At 47.7% G+C, this 22,030-nt stretch overlaps 1 protein-coding gene across 1 annotated transcript in view; it reads left to right on the top strand.

The window, feature by feature from the left end:
- GRIN2A (glutamate ionotropic receptor NMDA type subunit 2A) overlaps positions 1 to 20,285 on the top strand; it is a 388,418-nt gene extending 368,133 nt beyond the window's left edge. The window contains exons 11-12 of the mRNA XM_060260719.1: positions 12,368 to 12,606; positions 17,461 to 20,285. Of these exons, the coding sequence (XP_060116702.1) occupies positions 12,368 to 12,606; positions 17,461 to 19,263 (2,042 nt within the window). The 3' untranslated portion in view covers positions 19,264 to 20,285. The remainder of the gene's footprint in view (positions 1 to 12,367; positions 12,607 to 17,460) is intronic.
- Positions 20,286 to 22,030: the final 1,745 nt, after the last annotated feature.

Raw genomic sequence — 22,030 nt, 5'->3', positions numbered from 1 at the left:
TAGTAGATTTTTTTGGACGTCTGAGGTTTCAATTAGGTCTAATTTATTTCTTTCCATAGTTAGTTTTTTAAGGGTTTTCTTTCCTCCAAATTTCTTGTGTTTTGTTTCCAATTCAGTGATTTTGGATCTGAGTTCCAAAATATCTTTATTTCTGTTTCTGCGGCAGAATGCAGCCAAAGAGATAAGGTTGCCTCTAAGTACAGCCTTGAAGGCATCCCATACTACGTTTTGTGCAACTCCGCAGTTATCATTGAGTTGAAAGTATTCTTGAATCTGTTTATCTACCCTATCGCAAATACTGTCTTTCGTCAACAAGAGTTTATTCAAAGTCCAGGTCTGCCCTTTGCTATTTAGCTCTTGCAACATGAAATTAGCTGATACCCATGAGTGGTCTGAAATGGTCCGGGAACCGATTTCAACATCATGGATACAGGCTAAGAGAGCTGGGGAAGTTAAAATGTAGTCAATCCTGGAGTATACGTTGTGCACATGTGAGAAGTAGGTGTAATCTCTTGCTTTTTGGTGTAATGCCCTCCAGGCATCAGTTAGATTTAAGGATTGCAAGAGGTTGTTTAGGCCTGTTTCTTTAGTGTGTCTCTTTTTGGGCTTCTTACCCCCTGTCTTATCGAGGTTCAGATCTGCGATGTAGTTAAGATCGCCTCCAACAATAAGCTCACCATGCTTGAAATCCATCAGCTCTGCGAAGGTCTCTTTCAAAAAGGACAATTGGCTGCTGTTGGGTGCATAAATAGAAACCACCGTTATTGGTTTACCGTTCAAAGTACCTTTAACAAAAATATAACGTCCTTTAGGATCTGATTTGGTATCATGCAAATCAAAAACAGTGTCCTTAGAAAATAGGATTGCCACCCCTCTTGCTTTAGATGAGCCTGGCGCATGATAGATCTGATTGAACCATTTAGAGCGCAACCCAAAAGGGGCTTGTTTCTTCACATGAGTTTCTTGCAGGCAGACCACGTGCGGTCGCTGCCTTGCTAGAAAGTTAGAAATGCGAGAGCGCTTAATTGGGTGTTTAAACCCTCTGCAGTTCCAAGTTAACAGTTTCAGACTTTTAGACATTATAGGCATTGAGCATGAGGTTTAGTACACTTTACCAGGAGACTTAAGGTGTTGTTTCACTAATGCAAACTAAATCAATCCTAATGTGAACTGCTATTTTATAAGAGCTGGTAACTAGTTCAGGGAAATAGCAGAGTTAAATTAATAAGGAAAAAACGAGGAAAAAAGACAAAAAGAGAAAAAAAGGGGAAGAAGAAAAAGAAAAAAGAAAAAAAGAAAAAAGGGGGGAATGCCAATCCACCCGCCAATAAAGAACAGAACAACTATATTCTACTCACTCACACCCAATACTTGGGTGTAGTTTCACAGCTACCCAGTAACTAGGGTGCTAGGGAAAAAACCCCTTTAGGTTTCCCTTATTTGAAACTCTCAAGTCCCTACCAGGAGGGCAAAAGCTATAAGTAAACCACAAATACTTTAACCTTCCTCCCCCATCCTCATTTATTAAGCCTTAAAAACTCTAACATCTGGGTAATATAGATATCAACCTTAGAAACCATGAAGAGGTGAACTAAGCCTTAATATGCGTGCCTTGCACCATTAGTTGCTGTATGGATATCGAAGGCAAGAATGTTGTTGTCAGATCTGGAAATAAAAGTTAGTTGTATAACCTCTCCTGTGGAGCTAGTGAGGAGAAACACAATAAATGTTAACGGTTAGTAAAGTCCATTAATTCAACAGAAAAAGGCCTCATCAAAAGTTCTAAGGCAATGAAGGTATGTCTATGAAAACATTTCCCTTACAAGCAGCTCTATTGATGCGACTTGTAAAATAGCTTTCTAAGGGTTAACAGTTTCATAACAAATTCAAAGTGATTTCACACAGGCAAACCCCCCCCCCCCCCAACAGAACTGCTTGGGCTCATTGATTTTGCTAGCTAACATGCCTGTTTTATACCTCTGCTTGTTAAATGATGCATTACCCTAGTAATCAGTTCTTCTGCTGAGCTTTGTAAAGCAGAGTTCTCAAGGTTAACATTTATATAACAGTTTCATAACAGTTTTATAAGATAAAAGCCCAACGGGGCTATTGAGGCAAGTTAACTTTTTGTTAGCTCCAGTGGAGTTTATGTAGAGTTACAGAAATTTAAACCGCATCTTCAGATGGCTGACTGTCTACAGACGCTTCAAAGTTCTTTCGTAGCTCCTTTTCTTCTTCTTCTGAGTATTTGATGGCCAGAGCGTTCAACGCGGTGATTCCTGACTGCGCATCATGGATCTTGTAAAAGGCGCCATTTTTAAACAACAGGAGATCCGAAGTCGGGCTCCATCTGAACCTCAGGTTGCTCTCATGCAGCTTGCTGGAAACGATCTTTAGCTTTCTCCTTTTCTCAAGTGATTCTGGCGAAAGATCAAGCAGGAGCAGGATTTTCTTCCCCCTGTATACGATAGCATCCATTTGCCTTGATTTTTGAAGTATAAGGTCTCTCAGTCGAGAGTTAGTAAATTGGACTAGAATGTCTCTAGTAAAATTGCGCCGTTGCGAGGAAATGGCGCCCAGTCTTTGAACTCGAACTATGCTAGCAGCCACGTTGTCGGGGAGGGAAAATGTCTCCCTCAGCCAGTCTGCCACAAAAAGCAGCAAGTCCTGTTTCTCTTCCACTCTCTCGTCAAATCCGCGAAGCTTAATATTTAGGGCACGCCATTTATGTTCCAAGGTTGCCAGTCTGTTTTGCAATTTATGCTCGTTTTCTTTTAAGGTGGTGACTTCCCTTTTTAACGACAAGCCCAGCTCTGCTGAGCGCTCAGCTATGTTTGCAGTCGTATTGAGGTCTTCTGTGAGTTCCCCAATCTTTTCTTTCAGTGGCTTAATATGATCTATAATGGCTTCATTAAAATACTTGTGAATGTCCATTTTTAATAGATCTAAGTCCTTTTTAGTAATTGGTCTTTCTGCTTCGCTATCAGACTGAGCAGCGTCAGCGGGCCTGGGAGAGGTTGGAGTGGGCGCCATATTAGGGCCGTCTGGGGAGCACGCGGTCGGGTCACCCACCTTTAAAGCGTTTTCAGGCAAGAAGAAAGCCGATACCAGGGTTTTCTTTTTCGGAGCTTGCTTCTGTTTGCTTCGGACGGCTTTTCCTTTTGTTTTTGTAGACATTAGAGTTTGTTTCGTTGATTTCTGGAGGCTTTGAGGAAGGAGGAGATCGGAGCTAGCTTAGGTTGCGTCCGCCATTAGCTCGCGACGCTCCGCCCCCGAATGGGTTTTTTTTTAATTGTTATTGCACAGGCGGTTTTGTGCCAAGGAGGAGCTGCTTCTGAAGCAGCCTGGTCTGAGAGGGCCTCCCTAATGGGATAATTGTGTTGTTTTGATCCAGGCTGAAGATGGGAAGCTCTTCCTTGTAAAATGTCCACTGTTGTGGCAGCTGTGTGCTTTTGCTAGAGCGTTCCACTCAGAGTGTTCTGCTAGCAGGGCTCTTCATTTTTTTATTTGTAGCAGGAACTCCTTTGCATATTAGGCCACACCTTCCTGATGTAGCCAATCCTCCAAGAGCTTACAGGGCTCTACTTACAGGGCCTACTGTAAGCTCCTGGGGGATTGGCTACATCTGTGGGGGTGTGGCCTAATATGCAAAGGAGCTCCTGCTAGAAAAAAAAGTCCTGGTGCTTAGAAACAGAGAGCTGGAAGAGACTTCAAGGGTCATCTAGTCCGACTTCCTGCACAGCACAGGACATTCACAACTTCCTTCTCCCCAGCTCTTCCCCAGTGACCCTGCTCTGAGTTCAGAGGGAGGCAAGAAAGCTCCATGATCCCTGGCCTGAAAACTCCTTCCTGACTCCAAAGTGACAATCGGCACTACCCTGTGTGTAGAAGGAACATAAGAGAAGCCATGTTGGATCAGGTCTATGGCCCATCCAGTCAAACACTCTGTGTCACACAGTGGCCAAAAGAACCCAGGTGCTATCAGGAGGCCCATCAGTGGGGCCAGGACACTAGAAGCCCTCCCACTGTGCCCCCCAGGCACCAAGGATACAGCGCATCACTGCCCCAGACATAAGAACGTAAGAAAAGCCATGTTGGATCAGGCCAACGGTCCATCCATTCCAACACTCTGTGTCACACAGTGCCCCAAAAAACCCCAGGTACCATCAGGAGGTCCATCCGTGGGGCCAGGACACTAGAAGCCCTCCCACTGTGCCCCCCCCGCACCAAGAATACAGAGCATCACAGCCCCAGACACAAGAACGTAAGAGAAGCCATGTTGGATCAGGCCAACGGTCCATCCATTCCAACACTCTGTGTCACACAGTGCCCCCCAAAACCCCAGGTACCATCAGGAGGTCCATCCGTGGGGCCAGGACACTAGAAGCCCTCCCACTGTGCCCCCCCCGCACCAAGAATACAGCGCATCACTGCCCCAGACATAAGAACGTAAGAAAAGCCATGTTGGATCAGGCCAACGGTCCATCCATTCCAACACTCTGTGTCACACAGTGCCCCAAAAAACCCCAGGTACCATCAGGAGGTCCATCCGTGGGGCCAGGACACTAGAAGCCCTCCCACTGTGCCCCCCCCCCCGCACCAAGAATACAGCGCATCACTGCCCCAGACATAAGAACGTAAGAAAAGCCATGTTGGATCAGGCCAACGGTCCATCCATTCCAACACTCTGTGTCACACAGTGCCCCAAAAAACCCCAGGTGCCATCAGGAGGTCCATCCGTGGGGCCAGGACACTAGAAGCCCTCCCACTGTGCCCCCCAAGCACCAAGAATACAGAGCATCACAGCCCCAGACACAAGAACATAAGAGAAGCCATGTTGGATCAGGCCAACGGTCCATCCAGTCCAACACTCTGTGTCACACAGTGCCCAAAAAACCCCCCAGGTGCCATCAGGAGGTCCATCCGTGGGGCCAGGACACTAGAAGCCCTCCCACTGTTCCCCCCAAGCACCAAGAATACAGAGCATCACAGCCCAAGACACAAGAACATAAGAGAAGCCATGTTGGATCAGGCCAACGGTCCATCCAGTGCAACACTCTGTGTCACACAGTGGGCCAGAAAACCCAGGCACCATCAGGAGGTCCACCAGTGGGGCCAGGACACCAGAAGCCCTCCCACTATTTCCCGCTCCCCAAGCACCAAGAATATAGAGCTTCACTGCCCCAGGCAGAGAGTTCCAAGGACCAGAGGGGCCAAGCCGTGGCTCATCTCTTCTTGCCCTCCCTCTCATGATCTGCCCAAATTCACAGAATCAGCATTGCTGCCCAATGAACCTTTAGCCGCAGCTTAAGAAACCTCCAAGGAAGGAGATCTTTCTGAAGATGACGACGAGACAGGAGCTCGGGTGCTAGCGCTCCTGAACTGCAATAGCCTACGACTAGCCCGGCCCTGCGTTAACAGCATCTGAAGGTGGGCTCGATAATATGCTGTTGGAGGAAGGTGTGGTACAAATTTTAAGAGCTTTGCGGACTTCTAACTCCCCCCAAAACATCAAAGGCACGCCGCTTACGATTTCGGCAGGGCTGGCCCGGTGCCGACGCGGAAGGCCGTTGGGACCACGAGCTGGAGTGCAGGACAAGCCAGGCTGTGGGCGGAGTGTGGGGGTGTCAGCGGTTGCTGGATGCTGGAGAGAGGAGTTGGTTGTGGGGCCCAGGCAAAAGCTGGCTGAGCCTGAGCGTGGACGGAGAGGAGACAGAGGCAGCGGCTGGACCGCCAGAGAAAACAACCTGGAACTATCAAACTGTCGCGGAAGTGGCGAGTGTCTTAGCTGCCGGGCCGGGAATCATCAGGGGCCGCGTTGTGGTCTGGCCGGGCGGTGGCTTTTCCTCAGAAATCCTTCTCCACGAGAAGAGACATCGGTGGGCGCATTTTAATACAGCAGCTAAGATCCTCTTGGCGCAAAGATGGAAGTCTCAGGAAATCCCCACGAAAATGGACTTAGTGGGAAAAGTTTTGGAAACAGCAGAGATGGACTTCTTATCCCAGTTGTTAACTGGGAAATCTGAAGACGAAGCAAGAAAATGTTGGATTGAATTCTATGCCTGTTTAGATAATCAAGACTCTTAAGATTCTCTGATGTGAACTTTTTTTTTTTCTTCCCCCCCCCTGTATTCTATATTCTAAAACCTGTTTCTATTGGAACTGTCAAAATTATCGGATAATTTTAACAAAAGGAGTATGCTATAAAATGTGAAATGGAATTAGTGTAGTTGAGACAAAAATATTAGAGCCTTCATCTACCTCACAGGGTGTCTGTTGTGGGGGAGGAAGGGAAAGGAGATTGTGAGCCGCTCTGAGACTCTTCGGAGTGGAGGGCGGGATATAAATCCAATATCTTCATCTACCTCACAGGGTGTCTGTTGTGGGGGAGGAAGGGAAAGGAGATTGTGAGCCACTCTGAGACTCTTTGGAGTGGAGGGCGGGATATAAATCCAATATCATCTTCTTCTTCTTCTTAATTTCAACCCACTGGTTCTGGTCCGACCTTCTGGGCAACAGAAAACAACTCTGCACCACCCTCTCTGTGACAGCCCTTCTGGGTTATGTGAGGTTTCTAGCTCCAGATTGTGAAATTCTGGGGATTTGGGGAGTGGAGCCTTGGAGAGGGGGAGGTCTGTGAGAGGAGGGAGCTATGGTGCTATAGAGTCAAGCCACTGAAGTGGTCATTTTCTCCAGGGCTGGCTGCTGACCTCTGTTAGCTGGAGATCATCTGTAATTCTGGGAGATCTCCAGGCCCTGTCTGGAGGCTGGCGACCCTATAAAGGGCTTCTGAAGCTGGAGAGGGAGAGGAGCTTTTCCGGTTGCCTGACGTGGCCTGCGTGAATCTTCCCTTCTTCTTGGTGGAGCTGCCAAAATTTCCAAGGAAAGACTTCAAAGAAATCAATTATTTCCTCCTAACCAGCCTGCCTCTCTGTGCCAAAGACTCTGGCAGTGCAGTAGAGCTGGTGGACTCCCAACATTGCAGCCGACCTCCAGACCACGGAAAGTTCCCTGGAGGAAATGGCCACTTCAGAGGGCGGGCTCCATGGCCCCGTGTCCCTGCCGGTCTGCCTCCCTCCTAAAATGCCCCCTTCTTTAGGTTCTGCACCTAACTCTCCTAGAATTTCCCAAGCTGGAGTTGGCTGCTCCGGGGTGGGGGTAGACTTTGGTGAGAGCCAGTTTGGTGTAGTGGTTAAGTGTCTGGACTCCTTATCTGGGAGAACCGGGTTTGATTCCCACTCCTCCACTTGCACCTGCTGGCATGGCCTTGGGTCAGCCAGAGCTCTGGCAGAGGTTGTCCTTGAAAGGCAGCTGCTGTGAGAGCCCTCTTCAGCCCACCCACCTCACAGGGTGTTTGTTGTGGGGGAGGAAGGTAAAGGAGATTGTGAGCCGCTCTGAGACTCTTCGGAGTGGAGGGCGGGATATAAATCCAATATCTTCTTCTTCTTCTTGGTGCCTTTAATGAGCCCAGGCCTGCCGTGATTAAACACAAGCTAGCAAAACACAAGGCACCACGGTCTCTAAGCAAGACAAAAACAATGATAAGAGCATGCAATTCACAACAAACATACGTACTTTTCTCCCTTTCTCACAATACGAGAACGCGTGGGCATTCAATGAAATTGCTGAGTAGTCGGGTTAGAACGGATAAAAGGAAGCCCTTCTTCACCCAAAGAGCGATTAACACTTGGAATTCACTGCCACAGAAGGTGGTGGCGGCTACAAGCATAGACAGCTTCAAGAGGGGATTGGATCAGCATCTGAAGCAGAGGTCCATCAGTGGCTATTAGCCACAGCATATTGTTGAAACTCTCTGTCTGGGGCAAGTGATGCTCTGTGTTCTTGGTGATTGGGGGGAGGGCCCAGTGGGAGGGCTTCTAGTGTCCTGGCCCCACTGGTGGACCTCCTGATGGCTCTTGGGATTTTTGGCCACCGTGTGGCACAGAATGTTGGACTTTGGAGGCATCATTTCTCCTTGCCCCACACATGAGCCGTACCAAGAGGGGTCAATCTTTGTCTCCTTTCCTCTGCCTGCGCAGACAACTCAGGGTTTTGCTGATGCTTCTCAGCACCAAGGGCTTTCCCTTTCAATCCACCACATCTTGCAAAGATTGATGCACCCTGTGATGGCTTAGGGTGCTCACCTGTTCACCCTGCCAGTCGTGAGCAACCTGCCCAAACTAGTTATGGCTTCTACATACCTTCACTTGTAAATAAAACAACTGACCTGTAAGAGAGGCAGGAACAGCCTAATCTCAGAGCTTGGAAGTAAAGAACAAGGGTGTCAAACTCATTTGTTACGAGGGCTGGATCTGACATAAATGAGATCTTGTGGGCTGGGCCACGTGTGCCATAAAATGTAGTGCCAGGTAGCGGAGATATAAACTTCTATAAAGGTCACAGGCAAGCACAATCAAAGATTTTTTAAAAACTTAAAATATGCTTAAAACTCTAGCAATCTTGTAATATTTTGTTTATTAACAGTCTCTGATAACTGACAGCTCTTGCTCTGAATTATTGCATCAAAAACTGGAGACAATGTCTCTGCTGTAGCAATCTTGAGTATGCCGTTCAGGTGTTGTATCTGGAAGTTGCAAAGCTACTTTCGGTTTATTAGCATTCATTGCAGAAATCTCATGGTCAATGCTTTGAGCCTAAGACCCAGAGGATAACATGAAATGGCTGGGCAGTGCAAGCTTTGGTACATAAGTTGCTTCTTGTGCTGTTTGAGAACATGTGAAGGTACCATGACACAGATTGGGCCCAATGTGTTTGTCTACAAACACATAGTGGCTTGGAGAATTCATCTAAAGTTGAAAGTTGCTTTCTTTCTACCTTTCCCTCCCCTATTTTCCTTCCTTCCTTCCTTCCTTCCTTCCTTCCTTCCTTCCTTCCTTCCTTCCTTCCTTCCTTCCTTCCTTCCTTCCTTCCTTCCTTCCTTCCTTCCTTCCTTCCTTCCTCCCTCCCTCCCTCCCTCCCTTTCTTTCCTCCTTCTTTCATGTCTTGCAGCTCTCAGACATCTGATGTTTATTCTGTGTGCTTCTTACATTGAGTGTGGCCACCCCTAGTCTGCGTTCCCTTACCCTCCTTCTGAATTCTCAGGGGAATGAAACGTCTTCCCTCTGGATTGTGAGCAGAAGATGGCAGGGGTAGATCCCGGCAACACCCCCGTAGTAATAAACTCATCCTATCTTTGCGACAGCATTTTGCAAAATCGTAGCAATATAGTAAACACGGTGGCTCTTTTCATGTTTCTTCCTTTGAAAGCTGATGGTGTCAAAGAAAGCTTTAGAAACATAAATTAAACAGAAGGCGGCTTTCAAAGCCAGAAGGCACGCGAAGGACAGGCGGGAAAAAAATCCCAAATGAATTTGTTACATTTTGTAAAAAAATGAACCTTCAGGAGTTTTGCTTTAATTCTGGCTGCTTCGTTCCCTTAATCTGGGTTTTCATTCCGAGGCCTTGTGGCCCTCGCAAGAGATGATAGCCGGAGGTAGGAGTGGCTGAAGAGATTCCCCCACAACTTAATTTTCTCCTTCCTTCAAAGTAGCGAAGAGAGATTTACTCTTTGTCCTGATCTGAATGGTTTCTCCCCCCCCTCCTTTTAATCACGCCAGCGCTGCAACAAAAGACGGCATTTTCTCTCTCTCTCCACAGCGTTTTGCAGCTCCTTCCTCTTGTTTATACAACGAAGTCCAGCGGCATTTACTGTTTTTAGCATCGGCAGGATTTTGCTTAATCCATAATTATCCCGGGTCCTCATTAGCATCCCAAGCTGGCTCAAAAGCAATCCAATATATATATTTTTCTCTTGCGCAAATAAATAGCAGCAAACTTGTATCAGTTAAGTGACCATTGCATTCTGAAACCCCTCTCTGAGTCAAATGGTCTTTTCGGCTTCTGGGGAAGGAGCAGGTTTGAGAATACAAATCCTCGGTCTCTGAAACCAAAGAGTTTCCAAACCTGCAAGCCGGTTGTGCCAATGGTGTGTGTGTGTGTGTGTGTGTGTGTGTGTGTGTGTGATAGTCCCCGAATTGAGTCCCTGACATTGATATTGTTCTCCTCTTGATTTATGGCTTTATTGATGCTAAGGTCATTACTTTCTGGCTCTTTTTATGGCCAACGTCATGGCCAGTTCTGCTTGGGTGGCTGCCACTGGTTAGGTTTCAGGGTTTTGTTTTGGGGGTTTTTTTGCATTGCTGTTGTCTTAATTTTGATTTTTTGTTTGTTTGTTTGTCAGCTGCCCATGAGGGCTGTTTAGTAGGAAGGAGAAGTAGTCGCTTGCCAAGTTTAAGATAAAGAAGCCTGGAGCTCTCACAAGAGGGGAGGTGGGGACTGCAGGCATTAATGGAAAGGGATAGATCCAAGAGGGCAGCCGTTGTGTCTGAAGCAGTAGAACGAAGCAGGAGTCAAGTTTCACCTTTAAGGCCAACCAGGTTTTACTCAGAATGTAAACTTTTGCGCGCTCTCTAAGCACACTTCATCAGACGAGGGGATCAGGTATTGTGGCTGAAATGCATGCAGTTTGTTGTTTAAGATTGCAAACTGGCCGTGGTCACATGATAAAACAAGTGTGGCTTGGCCATTCAGCCAATATTAATCCCAATTGAATTGATTTTGTCCTCTATGTGGCACAGCTTTAGTTAGTTTTTGGATGGGAGGCAATGCGCCCCGTTGCCCAGATTGCCCGGAGACATGGGCTGGGTTGCCATCAGTACGCTGATGACACCAGCTCTATCTATTGATGGGCGGCCGGGACTGCCGACACCCTATAAATTTGGACCGGGCGTTGCAGGCCATGGCAGACTGGATCAAGGCTGAGTGGGCTGAAGCTGAACCCAGCGAAGACAGAGGTCCTTTGAGTGGACTGCTGCGGGCTGGAGGGGAGATCTCCCTACCGCTTTTCACGGTGCATCACTGATACCAGTGCGCAGGGTCAAAAGCCTGGGAGTGCTACTGGAGTCCTCCCTGCCAATGGAGGCACAGATAGCTGCCACTGCGAAATCCGCCTTCTTCCATCTTAGAAGGGCGAGACAGGTTGGCCCCCTTCCTAGAACGTAGCGACCTAGCAACAGTGATCCATGCAACGGTCACCTCGAGACTAGGCTACTGTAATGCCCTCTACATGGGGCTGCCCTTGTGCCGAACTCAGAAGTTGCAGCTAGTGCAGAATGCGGCGGCCAGGCTGCTACTGGGACTACCTCGGTGGGAACATGTGTGGCCTGGGCTGAAGGAACTGCACTGGCTTCCAATTATATTCCGAGTTCGCTACAAGGTGCTGGTTATTACCTTTAAAGCCCTATATGGCCGAGGCCCTGCCTACCTTAGGGACCGCCTCTCCCCACACATTCCCCAGAGAGCACTAAGATCTAGCTCCCAAAGCCTTTTAAGGATCCCTGGACCAAAGGAGGCCAAACTGAGAGTAACAAGAGAGCAGGCCTTCTCCGTAATGGCCCCCCACTGGTGGAATCAATTACCGGAGGAAGTGCGAGCCCTGCGGGACTTTAATCAGTTCCGCAGAGCTTGCAAAACCACCCTCTTTCTGCAAGCATATAAGGAGCCCTGAAAGCGATATCTAGCCATCGAAATACATCTATTGAACATAGCACCTTAATTTATTGTAGTTTTTAACTTTTATGTAACCGTTTTTTAAATGTATGTACTAACTGTATTTTAAAATTGTTTTATGTAAATCATGGTATACCATGTCTGTTAGCCGCCCTGAGCCTGCTTCGGCGGGGAGGGCGGGATACAAATAAAAGTTTATTATTATTATTATTATTATTATTATGGCCAGCCACCTCTGCACGTCTTCTGTTTTGAAAAACCTTCAGCGTTGCCATAAGGCAGCTGCAGCTTGAAGGCGCTTTCTGCTACCAATGCAATACATCTCCCAACCAGTGTTCCCTCTAAGCTGAGTGTGTGTGAGCTAGCTCACAGGTTTTTAGCCTCCGGCTCACAGGTTTTTGTCCTACCTCAGGAAGGATGGCCCCAGAGCACAATAATTGATGCAGGAGCTCACAACTTTAATGCCGGTAGCTCACCAAGTAGAATTTTTGCTCCCAAGACTCTGCAGCTTAGAGGGAACGTTGCTCCCGACTGAAGTTCCAGGTGCCGTCTTGAGCGGTGGCAACAGACATTCCCCACCATTTGCCTGTATCAAGACCTAGAGAAGGTGGGTTCTGCTATCCCTTTGCACAAGCAAACAAGGACACTTTTAGAGCACAGTTTCCCACGAGTCTAATCATGCCATGCGCGGTGTATGCACATGTGTAGGGGGGGAGCTCCATACTTTACCACTGGGATTGTCTTGGTTTCTCCATGTCCTCCCTTGGTGCCTTCTTCATGGGCTTGTTTCCATTTCTAGGAGAGATGGAGGAGCTGGAGACCCTGTGGCTCACGGGCATTTGCCACAACGAGAAGAACGAGGTCATGAGCAGCCAGCTGGACATTGACAACATGGCGGGCGTCTTCTACATGCTGGCGGCTGCCATGGCGCTCAGCCTGATCACTTTTGTGTGGGAGCACTTGTTTTACTGGAAGCTGCGGTTCTGCTTCACCGGGGTCTGCTCCGATCGACCGGGATTGCTGTTTTCCATCAGCAGGGTGAGTACAGCTATTGTTGGCTTGGCCGTTTGGTGGCCTGGAATTGAGACAATGGCACAAGTAGCCCTGCCCAGCCTTGTAGGGGTCTGAATGTGCTGTTCTCTAACAGTCATCTCAGGATGGTGTGAAATTCTGTGGCCCCAGAAGGTAGAACCAGAACCAATGGGCTGACATTAAATCAAAAGAGTTTCTGGCTCAACATTAGGAAGAACTTCCTGACCATTAGAGCAGTTCCTCAGTGGAACAGGCTTCCTCCTTGAGAGGTGGTGGGCTCTCCTTCCTTGGAGGTTTTTCAGCAGAGGCTAGATGGCCATCTGACAGCAATGAAGATCCTGTGAATTTAGGGGGAGGGGTTTGTGAGTTTAGAGGGGTTCCTCAGTGGAACAGGCTTCCTCCTTGGGAGGTGGTGGGCTCTCCTTCCTTGGAGGTTTTTAAACAGAGGCTGGATGGCCATCTGACAGCAATGAAGATCCTGTGAATTTAGGGGGAGGGGTTTGTGAGTTTAGAGGGGTTCCTCAGTGGAACAGGCTTCCTCCTTGGGAGGTGGTGGGCTCTCCTTCCTTGGAGGTTTTTCAACAGAGGGTAGATGGCCACCTGACAACAATGAAGATCCTGTGAATTTAGGGGGAGGGGTTTGTGAGTTTAGAGGGGTTCCTCAGTGGAACAGGCTTCCTCCTTGGAAGGTGGTGGGCTCTCCTTCCTTGGAGGTTTTTCAACAGAGGGTAGATGGCCACCTGACAGCAATGAAGATCCTGTGAATTTAGGGGGAGGGGTTTGTGAGTTTAGAGCGGTTCCTCAGTGGAACAGGCTTCCTCCTTGGGAGGTGGTGGGCTCTCCTTCCTTGGAGGTTTTTCAACAGAGGCTAGATGGCCACCTGACAGCAATGAAGATCCTGTGAATTTAGGGGGAGGGGTTTGTGAGTTTAGAGGGGTTCCTCAGTGGAACAGGCTTCCTCCTTGGGAGGTGGTGGGCTCTCCTTCCTTGGAGGTTTTTCAGCAGAGGCTAGATGGCCATCTGACAGCAATGAAGATCTTGTGAATTTAGGGGGAGGGGTTTGTGAGTTTAGAGCAGCTCCTCAGTGGAACAGGCTTCCTCCTTGGGAGGTGGTGGGCTCTCCTTCCTTGGAGGTTTTTCAACAGAGGCTAGATGGCCATCTGACAGCAATGAGGATCCTGTGAATTTAGGGGGAGGGGTTTGTGAGTTTAGAGCAGCTCCTCAGTGGAACAGGCTTCCTCCTTGGGAGGTGGTGGGCTCTCCTTCCTTGGAGGTTTTTCAACAGAGGGTAGATGGCCATCTGACAGCAATGAAGATCCTGTGAATATAGGTGGAGGTATTTTTGAGTTTCCTGCAATGTGCAGGGGGCTGGACTAGATGACTCTGGAGGTCCCTTCCAACTCTAGGTTTCTATGATTCCCCAACCAGTACATGGCAAAACATGCTGTTCTATTCACATGGAGTTTGTGATATACAGGGGTGTTAGAATGTGTCCAACAGGAGCAGGGGTCAAAAATTGCACTGGGGACGGTTGGTTCCCTGCCTTGCCTTCCTCCCCAGAGAGGCTGAAAATAGTTTTCTGGATCCTGACCAATGTCTTCACCTCACAAGAGCCAGGGGTATTACTTAACTCCAGTCACCAAGCTTTGCACCCAAGGATTACTCCAAGAGAATTGGGCAAGCCTACTGCATGGCTTAGAGCCCCGTGGCACAGAGTGGTCAGCTGCAGTCTCGCAGTCCAAGCTCTGCTCACGACCTGCGTTTGATCCCGGCAGAAGCTGGGTTCAGGTGGCCGGCTCAAGTCTGCCATGAAAACGTTGTGAAAGCAACGCCGCCCCATGGGTTGGAAATGACTGGTGCTTGCCAGGGGTGGAATTCTAAGGAGCTCCTTTGCATATTAGGCCACACACCCCTGATGTAGCCAATCCTCCAAGAGCTTACAAAAAAGAGCCTTGTAAGCTCTTGGAGGAGTGGCTACATCAGAGGTGTGTGGCCTAATATGCAAAGGAGCTCCTGCTGGAATTCCACCCCTGGTGCTTGCACAGGGGACTATATTCACCTTTAGTTTTCTTTTGCCAGCAAACAGAGAACAAGGTGATGGCTTAAGTAGTTCCCTGGGATAGGAAAGAACTCTTGAAGGTCATGTGCTGCTCCAAAGGAACTTCACTAAAGGACCGGAGAGGAAACAGGGCTTCTCTTCTGATCTGGAAGAGAGGGGAGGGGCACAAGGAGAAGGTGTTCCATGAGGAATGCGGGGGTCCAGGTTGTGGGCTCGAAAAACAGATGACAAACTGATGCAGGGAAAGACGGGGCACCCTACAGATGCCCAGGTTCCCCTACACCAAAGCTTCATGCCCTCGATAGGGGATGGCCCCCCAAGATTCCCCGCAGCGTTGTGTAGCTCCAGGCCTCTGCATCAGCCTGCCATAGTTCTTCTTTGCACAGAATGACCAACCCAGAGCAACTCAGGCACAGCTTCCTAATTAATTGCACGCCTTCAGTAACTGCAATCTGCGTTATAAATGAAGTCGTTTATTCATATGGCCAGAATTTTTCTTTTAAAAAAAAAATATGCAACCAGTTGCAAAAAAAAAAAAAAATTGGACTTTTATTTCCAAATAAGTGTTTGTTTAAATGCAAGCTGTAAATATGCTTAGTCTTAATCTTTGGACACTTCTTTTTTTTATTAGCTAATAGTCTTTGCTATTCTGTCATTGCCAAACGCGTACGGAAAAATAATTGGATGAAACGATGGAGCTCTATCCCTAATTACAACTTGCGGAGTGGTGTTGGGGGCGGGGTGGGGGGGTGGGGAGAGGGAGTCTGTGTCTTTTCTTCTGAAAAAGATTGCCTGTTGGCATAACTATTGCCCTGTCTTTCTCTGCTGCTTTGTGCAAAAAGTTAATATTTAACAAATTGTCCCGGCTTCCTGGTAAGAATTGCTTTTCTGGGTCCAACCAAGATTTTTCTGAGCCAAGGCTGTGCTTGATAAGTAGCCTGTCAAATGGCTCTGGCCCTCCCTCAGCACACCCTGAAGACTGCTGTTCATCCCTAGTGGTTTCTGCCCTTAAATTGGTTCCTTGGAAATATTTACTGTTCTTGTACATAAAAGTTCCATTTGGTAGTAATGAGTCACTGCTGACAGAACTGTCCTTTGTGCATTTCCTCCAATGCAAGGAGAGAATAGGTATTTCGTGGGATAATTTACTTGATAATTTGGTGGAGAGGCCATTGCTCATATATGTCTAACACACCTAAAAGTTCATTCCTTGGCATCTCCTTTCTGAGCTTAAAAAATCATTCTCAGTCCATGGAGTGACGTCGTAACAATGTTTTCTTGGCAGACTTTATGTTACCTTTATCTCCAACATGAGAGCCAGTTTGGTGTAGTGGTGAAGTGTGCAGACTCTTATCTGGGAGAACCGGGTTTGATTCCCCACTCCTCCACTTGCAGCTGCTGGAATGGCCTTGGGTCAGCCAGAGCTCTCTAATCTGGGAGAACCGGGTTTGATTCCCCCCTCCTCCCCTTGCAGCTGCTGGAATGGCCTTGGGTCAGCCAGAGCTCTCTTATCTGGGAGAACCGGGTTTGATTCCCCCCTCCTCCCCTTGCAGCTGCTGGAATGGCCTTGGGTCAGCCAGAGCTCTCTTATCTGGGAGAACCGGGTTTGATTCCCCACTCCTCCACTTGCAGCTGCTGAAATGGCCTTGGGTCAGCCAGAGCTCTCTTATCTGGGAGAACCGGGTTTGATTCCCCCCTCCTCCCCTTGCAGCTGCTGCAATGGCCTTGGGTCAGCCAGAGCTCTCTTATCTGGGAGAACCGGGTTTGATTCCCCACTCCTCCACTTGCAGCTGCTGGAATGGCCTTGGGTCAGCCAGAGCTCTCTTATCTGGGAGAACCGGGTTTGATTCCCCCCTCCTCCCCTTACAGCTTCTGGAATGGCCTTGGGTCAGCCAGAGCTCTCTTATCTCGGAGAACCGGGTTTGATTCCCCCCTCCTCCCCTTGCAGCTGCTGGAATGGCCTTGGGTCAGGCAGAGCTCTCTTATCTGGGACAACCGGGTTTGATTCCCCACTCCTCCACTTGCAGCTGCTGGAATGGTCTTGGGTCAGCCAGAGCTCTCTTATCTGGGAGAACCGGGTTTGATTCCCCACTCCTCCACTTGCAGCTGTTGGAATGGCCTTGGGTTAGCCATAGCTCTGGCAGAGGCTGTCCTTGAAAGGGCAGCTTCTGGGATTAATTAACATAATTGATTAACATAATTATGATTATTAATTAATTAACATAGTTAACATAACTTTGGGATTGTTATAAGTGGATTATTAATGGTAAGAGTCTTGAACAGGTCAAGCACTTCAAATACCTGAGTTTCTACTTCCCATCTAATGCTACGTGGACCCACAATCGTAGAATGGCTATCAATGTAGCTAAAGTTAGTGCTGCAGCAATTTCTCACTTTTACTTCTCTGATCAAGGTAACCAATATGTGCCAGCAGCACTTAAAGCTTTTAATGCTAAAATTGGAGCTCAACTTTGGAATTGTAGATACAGCAAATAATTCTGTACTGGGGCTGTTTCAGCTTGGGGAAAGGGTGTAGGGGAGAAAGCTGGGGCTCCTTTTCCCCCTTTTACCACCGCCCTGAGCCCTGGGCATTGAAAAATGATGTTCCCCACGACTCTTGTGGAGCTGTGAGGAAAGCAAATCAGGTTTGAGGAACCATGACCCGACATGCGAAGGAAAATTTGTGTAGTTTGGCCCTTAAATAAATGTTACTGACATATAATCCTACAGAGAATGACTTGCAGAAATCTATGTATTCAACAGCAGTGATTTTCTTCTGTTTTGTCTTGTGACTCTTGCAGGGCATTTACAGCTGCATTCATGGAGTGCACATTGAGGAAAAAAAGAAATCCCCTGACTTCACATTAACGAGCTCGCAGACAAATATGTTAAAACTCCTGCGAACAGCCAAGAATATGACTAATCTGGCCGACATGAACCCTTCCAGGCTGAATTCTCCCAAAAGAACACCTGACTTCATTCACAGGGGATCTTTAATTATGGACATGATGATGGATAAGGGGAATCTGGTTTTTTCGGAAAACAGGCCCTTCCCAGGGAAGGAGAACATTTTCAGTGATAATATGAGCGAGTTGCAGACCTTTCCCGGCAACCGCCACAAAGACAACCTCAACAACTATGTTTTCCAAGGGCAGCACCCTCTCACACTAAACGAATCTAATCCTAACACCGTAGAAGTGGCGGTGGCAACTGAAGCCAAAACGAACTCACGTCCGAGGCAACTGTGGAGGAAGTCAGTCGAATCTTTGCGGCAAGAATCTCTCCGCCAAGACTCTATCCGGCAGGGCTCTCTCCAGCGGGAGAATGTTTCTGAGGAAAACCGACAGCATTCCTTGAAAGGCCCGAGGTACCTTCCTGAAGAGATCATTCGCTCGGATGTTTCAGACACCTCGAGCCGGGCCACTTGCCACATGGAACCTGAAAACAACAACAAGCACCACAAGTCCAAGGACAACGTGAAGAAAAGACCTGTCTCAAAATATCCAAAGGATTGCAGTGAAGTTGAGTTGACATATCTGAAAAATAAACAATCTTTGCCCCGGGATAAAATTTACATTATAGATGCAGATAAGGAGCGAGGTTTTCATCTTGATACTCCTCAGTATATTGAAAATATTGTCCTTCCAGAGACAATGGAGTTTTCTGAAGGGTATCAGGACCACAACGATAACTACCGGAATGCTGAGCCAAGTAATAGAACTCCTTTGCCAAATGAAGAAAGTCTTCCAAACAATGACCAATACAAGCTGTATTCAAAGCACTACAGTGTAAAAGAAAAAAATGCTTCTTTTGGTGAGGCGAACGAGAGATACAGGCAGAACGCCACTCACTGCAGGAGCTGCCTTTCCAGCCTGCCCACTTACACTGGGCACTATACCAGCCGGTCACCGTACAAATGCGATGCCTGCGTGCGGATGGGGAACCTGTACGATATTGATGAAGACCAGATGCTGCAGGAAACAGCCAACTCCACGCAACGGGAAGATCTGTATCGCCACGACTGGGTCCAGAATAACAACACTCAGCCTCCCAAAAAAGGCAAGCTGAAGATGAGCAGGCAACACTCGTATGACAACATCCTCGACAAGTGCAGGGAAATGGACCTCGGGAGGCCCGCTCGAAGCATCAGCCTGAAAGAGAGGGAGAGGCTTCTCGAAGTCAACCCTTATGCAACCCTCTTTAATGTCCCCCAAAGCAAACTCTCGAGCAACAAGGCTGCGCTTTTCTCACGCACGCTGGACGATGGTAAGAGGGTCAAGTCCATGTATTCTGACCGTTCAGCCGAGAACCCTTTTCTGCACTCTTATTGCGACGACCAGCTCTTGGGTCTCGGGCGGAGTCCCACAGACTCGTATAAACAATCCTTAAAATCGAGATACGATAGTTACTCGAGGTCATCACTAAGGTCGACCACCTCCTACTGTTCCAGAGACGGTCGGGTCCACAATGACATGTACATTTCAGAGCATGGGTTGCCTTACATTGCCAATAAGAATAGTGTGTACTCAACTCCACGAGTTTTAAATTCCTGCAGCAATAGACGCGTGTATAAGAAGATGCCTAGCATTGAATCAGATGTTTAGCTTTTTCATTATCACCTTTATCTGTAGGGAAACATAGTTGCCAGCATCCTGAGGGGAAAATGGTTATCTTTGGCATTATTATAACAGGAACTGGGGGATTCTCAATGCCTTCCATATATCAGATTAGTGCAGCGATACTCAGTGGCTCGTGGGTCGCAAATGGCTCTGGCATTGACGCTTGTGGTTTTTCGGTTTGGCAGAATGGCCTGTTTTTCTGCCCTGTTTCAGAAAAGTGGGCAAGGATTTTGTCTGGTGAGGCCAGTTGTTTCCAGGTGCTTTTCACATTAAAACAGCTGCTGCTTGAGGAACAGGTAAACTGTGAGCTTCCCTAAGTGGCATGTAAAAGTGTAGGTAAGTAAGGTTATTTTGGTTGACGGTAACTGCGAACATGGCTCTCCACAAGCCACAGAGTGTGTACCACAATTGTTATATCCATCAGTTGTACCAAAAAGGAAGGAGAGATAAGAAAGAAAAGTTCACTACACTACGGGTGTATCTGTACTGCAAACATATACCAGATTTAGTTGTCATGGGTTCCCTCGTAGCTAGGAGAAGATGTGGAGGGTTCCCTGTTTCAGAGCTGCCCCCCAGAATTGCAGTTCTGAGGGTTGCCTAGAAACGGGGTGTTACATTATGCCAGTGTAAGTCTGTTGTGTAGATAAACCCGTAGGGATAGATTCGAGGTGAAGTGAAATCAACTGTTATCAATCTGTTGGGTGAACCCCGACTCATGTTGGCAACTATGTGCAATTTTTCTACGTGGAGGGTTATTTTACCTTGTCCGTCGGACTGAATCCTTCTAGCACTTTCGTCCAGCGTATTTCTACCCTCCCCAGACGTTATTTTTAATAGAGAATAAGCAATATGGTATGCATGTAGTTTGACACGGAAACAAAAACAAAACGTGAAAAAAAACAAAACAAAAAGAACAAAAACCAAGCTAAGAATGCATTTGCACACTGACAAAAAAGTCAAAGAGATTAGAGAGTTATACTTTTAACAAAAAAAACCCTATATATCTATATCTGTATCTGTATGATTTAGTTTCATCTTCGTTTCTAAACATAGTCAAAAAAAGCAAAAAAACAAACAAAAACAAACACAAAACCTCAGGGCCCATGAATGGAAACAATATTGTCTTCATCTGTGTCTGTCTTAACAGAGATCAAGGCTCTGATCCCACTACAAACTCCTCCGGCGCCAACCCCACTGTTGAAACAAACGGAAGTTGCGTTAAGTAGACTTAGCAAAATTGTTAACTGAGGTCCCAGGTCCCAGTAGTAGCTCTGAGCTGGGCCATGCAGCCATCCCCATCTCCCTCTACCCTGCTTGCAAGACATACGAATCCCTGATGAGCCCAGGGCTGGTCCTACGGGCACCTTTACCCATAACTAGGCATGGAAGGAACTGACTCGAGAGCAGCAGTGAGGGAATGCCAGTCTGGTGGCTAGGCGGAAGAAAAGTAAACTCCAGCCTGGCTTGGCCCGTTTGGAGATGACTCTTACTGCCAGTTCATCAAAGGGGCTGAAGGGGGGGAGGGGTTGCCTGGCAACTGCCAAGCGGTGCTGAGATCTAAACACACACATCCCTCAGATAGATCACCTGGCTAGAGACCAGCCACTGAGAGGCCTGGATAATGACCATCCTTGTGGAAATACCAATGGGAACTGAAGCACTTTACGGGGGGGTCGTCAGAATTCAAGCTCCTGAACCACTCCCTCCCCCACCCCCAGCCGCGTCAGAGACGTTGGCTGTTTCCTTCCCTCTTGAGATTGTCCCATGGATTTTTGGACCACCCTCCTTCTTTTTAACAATTCTCAGAACCAGTTTCACCTTCACCGCTCTCATTCTGCGGTCGAGTCGCCTCGTTTGACGACCTGACCTACTCCCATGCCAGTGAAATATAATAAGCAAAGTTTTACCAAGTCATGGAGATAAAGTGATAAGGGGAATGTTTCCTGAGTTGAAGGCGCAGCAGCACGACTAAGAAAATAATCTAGGCTGCCCTATTCTGAGTATGTCGAGAACCTGGGCAGCCAGAGCTTCCCGGCCGTTGCGTGGCGCAATTCACAACGGCCTTTCTTCTGCGATGTGTCCTGTGGTTCTGGCTCAGGAGGAGAAGTTTCTGGTGGATCATGCTCCCTATGGTACAAATGCCGTTCAAGATAATGGCAGCGTACTAGGACAGACCTTGGAAGGATGGCACTAGACGGTGGAAGCTTTCAAAACACTTCAGAGTCCCCAAAGGGGTTTTGCTAACTACGGGTGATGGATCCAGAAATTCCGAGCACAGTTGAGCTGGCATCTTTTTTATATATAAAAAAATGTTTACATGTGTGGGGGGGCCCCCTCTGCTCTCACACACCTCCCAGGCTGCTAATGTGAGAACTTCCTGCCCGGCCTGCGTTGTCGTGTGCCCTAGGGAAGTTATAACTGCTGCATGAATTTTCTGTTTCCCCCCTCATGGAAATGGTTTAGTTGTTGTCGTTTCCCCCCAGTCACATTTGTGCTATCTTCTTAATGTTTAACTCCACCCAGGAGGTCATTCTGGGCAAAAGCAGTTTGGCAATGAAGACCAACGCGGTAGAAAATCAAGACCCGTCTTACTGTAACCCAGTAAGGTTTTTTGGCTACCGTTGGTGTCCAAATGCTCTCATTTATGTTTCACAGAATCTCATCGGTAACGGGATCTGTTTCTAGGAAACGCCACAGTCCGACTTCACATCTGGAAGATCTGCAGAGAAGGAAAGAAATATATCTTTAAGTA

Source organism: Heteronotia binoei, chromosome 20 (assembly GCF_032191835.1).
Source record: "Heteronotia binoei isolate CCM8104 ecotype False Entrance Well chromosome 20, APGP_CSIRO_Hbin_v1, whole genome shotgun sequence".
Taxonomy (NCBI): domain Eukaryota; kingdom Metazoa; phylum Chordata; class Lepidosauria; order Squamata; family Gekkonidae; genus Heteronotia; species Heteronotia binoei.
This window is presented reverse-complemented; position numbering and strand designations above follow the sequence as displayed.